This window comes from Pygoscelis adeliae, unplaced genomic scaffold (assembly GCF_000699105.1).
Source record: "Pygoscelis adeliae isolate BGI_AS28 unplaced genomic scaffold, ASM69910v1 Scaffold216, whole genome shotgun sequence".
NCBI classification, from domain to species: Eukaryota; Metazoa; Chordata; class Aves; order Sphenisciformes; family Spheniscidae; genus Pygoscelis; species Pygoscelis adeliae.
Window position 1 is genome coordinate 4,006,437 of NW_008825073.1, and position 5,658 is coordinate 4,012,094.

Sequence of the window (5,658 nt, forward strand, 5' to 3'; positions counted from 1 at the left end):
TCCAGATCATTGATAAAGATATTGAACAAGACCGGCCCCAAAACTGAGCCCTGGGGAACACCGCTCATGACCGGCCGCCAACTGGATTGAACTCCATTCACCACAACTCTCTGGGCCCGGCCGTCCAGCCAGTTTTTGACCCAGTGCAAAATAGCATTGCATGGGGTCCCATCGAAGACTTCTAACATCACCACGTGTCTCCTCAGTATGAAGAGATTTCTCAGAACAGGAAAAATAAAGTACCACAAGTTATTTCCCATATCATGATGTGGTATCTATCATATGAACAGAAAACACCTTCTGCAGTAAAACCTGTAGTCTGTAAAAATGCTGTAGACAGTAGATTTCCTTTCCCTTAAAATCAAAAGCCATCTTCTCAAAAGAAATACATTTAAAAAATGGACAATTTTGTTAGGATCTGTTTTGACAACATAATATTTCATGTCTGCATTGAACTTAGTTTGTGTAAGTATGTGCTTGTGCCTATATGAGAGTGCATGTGTGTGATCATCTTTCTTCCTCTCTGCACTGTAAAGAGGAAGCTCGCGCGTGTGTGTGTGTGTGTGTGTGTGTGTGCCATTTCAGGCTTCTTCCTCGCTGCATTGCAAAAAGGAAACGCAAGCTGGGCTTGACAGCCTGCGTCTTACAGAACCAGCTTTCATCTTCACCCAGGAGCAGACACCGCAACTTTGTTGGGGCTTCGCCTCTCGGAGTTGTCGGTCCCTTTGCTCACAGATAAATACCGTAACGGGATACCGCTATCACCTGTTCTGCTCCTTAACAGAAAATCTGCACCCCGCTGTACGACTTCTCCGACAATCTGCAGGAAAAAAAGCAACAAATCTCTTTAACTGACAATATTTGTACCCCAAGCTGCTGTTAGGACAGGTGTTCTGCGGTATTTCTATTTTTGACAGTACAGGCTTCACACAGATAAAAAGGGACACCTGTATGCTAAAAAAATGCCCATAGGAGTAGCTGAGGGTGAAGGCAGGCTCATTTTCCGTAAGTGCTTCTTTTTCGAAAGTTCATATTATTTCATTAGGTAAAAGAAAGCAAAAGGGCTGCAAAAATTGGTAATGTATTCTTCCTCAAAGGCAAGTACCAGCATGATTTGTTAGCATTAACGGCTGAAGTTCGGTAGGTAAGGTGATACAATAAAATATATTGTTCTTTAAAGTTCTTATAAATTAGTTATATTGCTATGATATCTAAAACAGATACTTAGTCTTCTTGAGATACCTCTGCATGATTAACAAAACTCTGCTAAAGCCCTTGAAAGATTCACCTGTGATTTTTCACCCCGGCTCCAAAACCTTTTATAGCCTCTTAGTGCAGTGCTCAGAGTGGGTGCCTAATTACATCATCCTGTAAATAAGAAAACTCCCCAACTGGAAGGTTGTCTAGCTATAAATCCTTTATTAATGTCATGTTAACAGATACAGCTACTCTATATGCAAGTGGTGTGCATGCAACACGCACGGATGTAAACAACCAGACCAAACCAGAGCTCCTGTTTCCTTGGCTTTTTTCAGAACTGCGTCTTCGCTGGAAGACTTAATCGATGTTAAACTGATGATGTGCCTACACAGCAATCATTTACGTAGTTTAGGAGTACCGTCTCTATAGGTACTATTTTCATTAAGCCAGAAAAGAGCTGCCCCTGTGTGCACAGCCATATCAGCACGTTGCAAAGTAAACCCACACATAACAAGTCAAACAAGCTACACCAGTCAATGCACAGTTTTGACAGCACATTAGGGATCTCTGCCAACAGGGCTCTGTTGACCTGGGAACATCTTCACACAGCCGCAGTGTACGTACAGCTCTGGCTTAACTGCATTTGTGGGCAAGCACATGCTGAGTTCAGCACGGTCTGGGACAGCACAGCCAAACAAGATGTACCCGTGTCCACGCTCGTCATTAAACTAAGTTCAAACTACGACTGTGGTCACAAGCGTGGTCAACGCCGGGTTGTTTTGCTGCCGCTGATAAGAGGCTGGCCATTGCAGCAATGTCTGCTGAGTCTCGGGCGGCGGGGTGTAGGTGTGGGCTCCGCCGCTGCCGCGCTGCATTCCAGCAGGCTGGCCGAGACGCCACCCCGCAACTCTTACTAGCAAGTAGAGATTAGGACACAGAGAAAATGCCAAGGATGGAGGGGTGGGGTTAACCGCAGCACTTTCCCATTTAGGGTGACTAACAAGTAACAGCCCCTGATCAGCCCAGGGCTCTTCCTCAGTCCAGGGGTCCTCACCTACAGCAGCCCCAGGCAGGTGAACGAACTCGCAGCACGGTGCCGCCGAGCAGTGGAGCGAACTGAGCCTCAGCCAGCCCACCTTGCCAGAGGGAGAATCGCTGGGGCATGCCATCCGTAAGGGTGGTTTTGGGGGGAAGTGTGCCTGAAAGGAAAAAGGGGGAACCCGAGATGACACCCCTCAATGCCAAGGTAAACAATCTGTGTCCAAAAATGCGTATTTGGTCAGTTCAGTAGGACGTAGCTTGAGCTTTGAGTGTTATTGGTTTTCCTCTAATAGTAGTGTTTAGCAATGCTTTTTTAGACCTGCCAAGGCTCTGGGTTCCTAATATATCTCTGGTGTAATTCTGCTTGCCTCACTGCAGTTACACCGGAGGCGAATTTGGCCCTTTAATCGTTTGGGGTTGCTGATCACTCTGGGTGTGCTGCTTGCTCTGCAGATTTTCTGGAGGACTGGAATTTCTTGTGGAATTCTGTTCTGTGAGGCAACGGCTGTGTGGGCAGCGAGTCCTCCTCAACATCGGTCTGAGCACAGTCGTTAGAGGATGTGCTCTTGACGTTGTTGCTTAATCGGTAATCACCTCTTCACCTCTGCCTCCTTCAGGCTCACTTTTCTGCTCATCACTTCCACAGTTTGTCCCTACAGAGAAAATGGACTCATGACTTCCTCCTGAATGTAAATAGGCTATTTTCCATTTAACTAATATTCCTGTTATAGTATTTTGTAACAAGGCAATCAGTAGAAGTGAGTAACGCATGCTTTCTTTGCCACAGATATTAACGTAATACTGCTGCAGCAAAGAAAAGCATGCCAGGCAGTAAGGGAAGTCAGCGGAGCAAATACAGTAATCACTGTCCAGGACAGAGATCCTCAGTCAAGGGCCCAAATTCATCCCAACCCAGTGGGAAAAACTTTCCTCTACAAACATTTATACTGGCAGCTCTCAGCATTTCCATTTCGTAGTCTGAAATACAGATAGATTCCTTATCAACAGCCTTATAAACAAGAGCGAGGTAGAAACGCAAAAGAGGTCCGAGGGTCACTGATTAGAGAAGGAATGAAGACAGTGAATGTCAGAGCTAGAGAGTGAGGGAAAACAGGCTGAGGAGGTGACGAAGGAGGAAGCCTTAGCAAGAGAGGTGGAAAAGGACCAGAGGCAAAAAGTAGAACTTCAGACATCTGGATAAACATGAAACGTCAAATTTGGAGAAGGTCTCCTTTCGTAAAGGAGAAAGTTTGTAGTTTCTCTTTCATTTTTAACAGTCCTACATGACATACTTATTGTTTACCTTTTGTTGTCCTTCTTTCAGTAATTATGCTACTCATAAAGAAATTAAATTGCTAGATATAGTGTATATTTAAAACTATTATTAATTACAGGCATTAATCATTGTTTCTTTACGTGTGCTACCTTGAGTCTGGGCTGGGGCTCAGCTGTGCAATGCTCTCTGCGTGTATAATGCTCTGCATAGGGGACAGCCCGTGTTACCTGCGAACTTGTGCAGTGTGCACTGAGAGTATCAAGCTCACGCTAAGTGCATATGCGCTTCAGTCCTTAACTACGTACGTGTGTTGTGGTGGAGTCACCCATGGAGATCTCTAATATTTATTCAGTCGAACAGCCTGATGACTTCAGGATGGTAAAAAAATCTGAATTTTCTTATGTCTGTGCATCTCAGGATGGAATTTGTCTTTCCAGACCTGGCACTTCAGATTGCAACTGCTCCACAAAATACAGTCAGACGATTGTAGGAGGATCTTTATTTGGAAGGAGTAGTTACTGACTGAATTGACAGTTATTATCAGGTGTGTAAGGATAGGAAAAATTGTGTGATGATACTGGGATTACTTTCTCCCAGACACTGCACATTTTAAATAAGTTTTGAACACGTTAAGATAAATGATTGTCACAGATGCTACAAATAGAAATGCACAAAAAAAAAAAGCCAAATCTTATGAGAGTTCCAGTTTCGCAAATTCAGCGAGTGCAGACAAATGTAAAAAAAAATTACATTTTTTAATTTTTACCCGAGCACAATATTTCAAGGTGCATCCATCCCTTGTAACAGATCGCAGAACACAGACAGTGAGCAAGCCGGGATGTACAGACACTAGTCTTGATAAATAGCAAGGGTCTTTCAGTTTTATTTCTGCGTTCTTTTTCAAGTAAAGGTGTCGGGTGATTGGAAGATAAAGTCAATTTGTTTAAGCACAAAGTAATTATACTAGATTAGGACACTGAAAATTATTCATATCATTTATAAACTGCCAGGTTGTAGAGTACAGATATTGCATCGGCCATATCGGAAACTTAATTTGTTTTTAAATCTGTGTTTCAGGGACTTTGATGAGAGTATGGCTTAACTTATTCCTAACACGCTAAAGCTAGGAAATATGAAAATTAATTTTTCACTGGTTTCTTGGTAAAATGAGGTAAAAGTGTTTTCTGTTACTAGACAAAGTCAGGTTAAATAGACATAAAAGGCTTTGTTCTTCTCTGACTGAAGTCAAAGTCAAAATTCTTATTAACATGAAAGGGAGCAATATCAAACCTATGACCTTGAGAGGAAATAGCAGTGGTATTGCATCTGTAGAATAACAGGAACATGCTTTGAATGCTGGAATACACGCTGCATTTTGTTTACACTTAGAAGAATCACTTATTGCAATATTTGCGTAGTGTTCAGTTCTGTTCAATTACAGCTGTCTGTGAGGAAGAGTTCAGTGGTGTAGGTACCAGATTAAAACCAGATTTCTTTCTAGAGCCGTAAAGTCAAATTCCAGTGAGATGGATACAGACTTTCATCCATATGAAGGAGAAGATCGTTTCAGGCAGTCTAATCCATGAAGCCTTTTCTTCTTCTCCCCCTTTGGAGACATTAAATGAATGGTGATGCCTCGTCTGTCTCCTTGGCTGTTAAAGATCCCTTAGGCCGTATTTCACAGGAGGAGGGAGCGTAGCTTGACTAAAAACAATCCCATCCCTGTGCCATACTGCATGTGGCCCAGAGACGCCTCCTTTTCACCAGTGATGCGCTCCCGGTGTAACATACGGAGTATTAGACGTATGTACGATTGTCTGCACAAATAGTGCACAAAGCTAAAAGGAAATAAAGTGGTCGCAGTGGAGGCAGGCTCGAGAAACGTGCAAGGGACGCTGCCTCCTGCCGCCGCTCGCTGCTCTCCCCTCACCGCCTCGCCCTCCCCACACCACAGTCAGCCTCTCCCAGGTCTCAGGCTGGTTTTAGGATGCAGGTCTTTTAAGGAAGGGGTTTGCCTGCGAAGCTCGCCGTGCAGCCACGGAGCCGCATCACCCCTTCACGGGGACAGCCGTGGCGTTTCCAGAAAGCTCCACGAGAATAAAGGCCGCTCCAGTGAGGCCTGCGTGAGGGGCCGGCATGGC

The 5,658-nt window shown here is 44.2% G+C and overlaps 2 protein-coding genes across 2 annotated transcripts in view; one reads left to right on the plus strand and one right to left on the minus strand.

Annotated features, from left to right (window-relative positions):
- Nucleotides 1–2,364, minus strand: part of TBX22 (T-box 22) — a 52,416-nt gene extending 50,052 nt beyond the window's left edge. Inside the window, exon 1 of the mRNA XM_009326661.1 lies at nucleotides 2,259–2,364. Within this exon, the coding sequence (XP_009324936.1) occupies nucleotides 2,259–2,364 (106 nt within the window). The remainder of the gene's footprint in view (nucleotides 1–2,258) is intronic.
- Nucleotides 2,365–2,425: 61 nt separating this feature from the next.
- The window catches only part of ITM2A (integral membrane protein 2A), a 14,899-nt gene continuing 11,666 nt past the window's right edge, over nucleotides 2,426–5,658 (plus strand). The window contains exon 1 of the mRNA XM_009326662.1: nucleotides 2,426–2,446. Within this exon, the coding sequence (XP_009324937.1) occupies nucleotides 2,426–2,446 (21 nt within the window). The remainder of the gene's footprint in view (nucleotides 2,447–5,658) is intronic.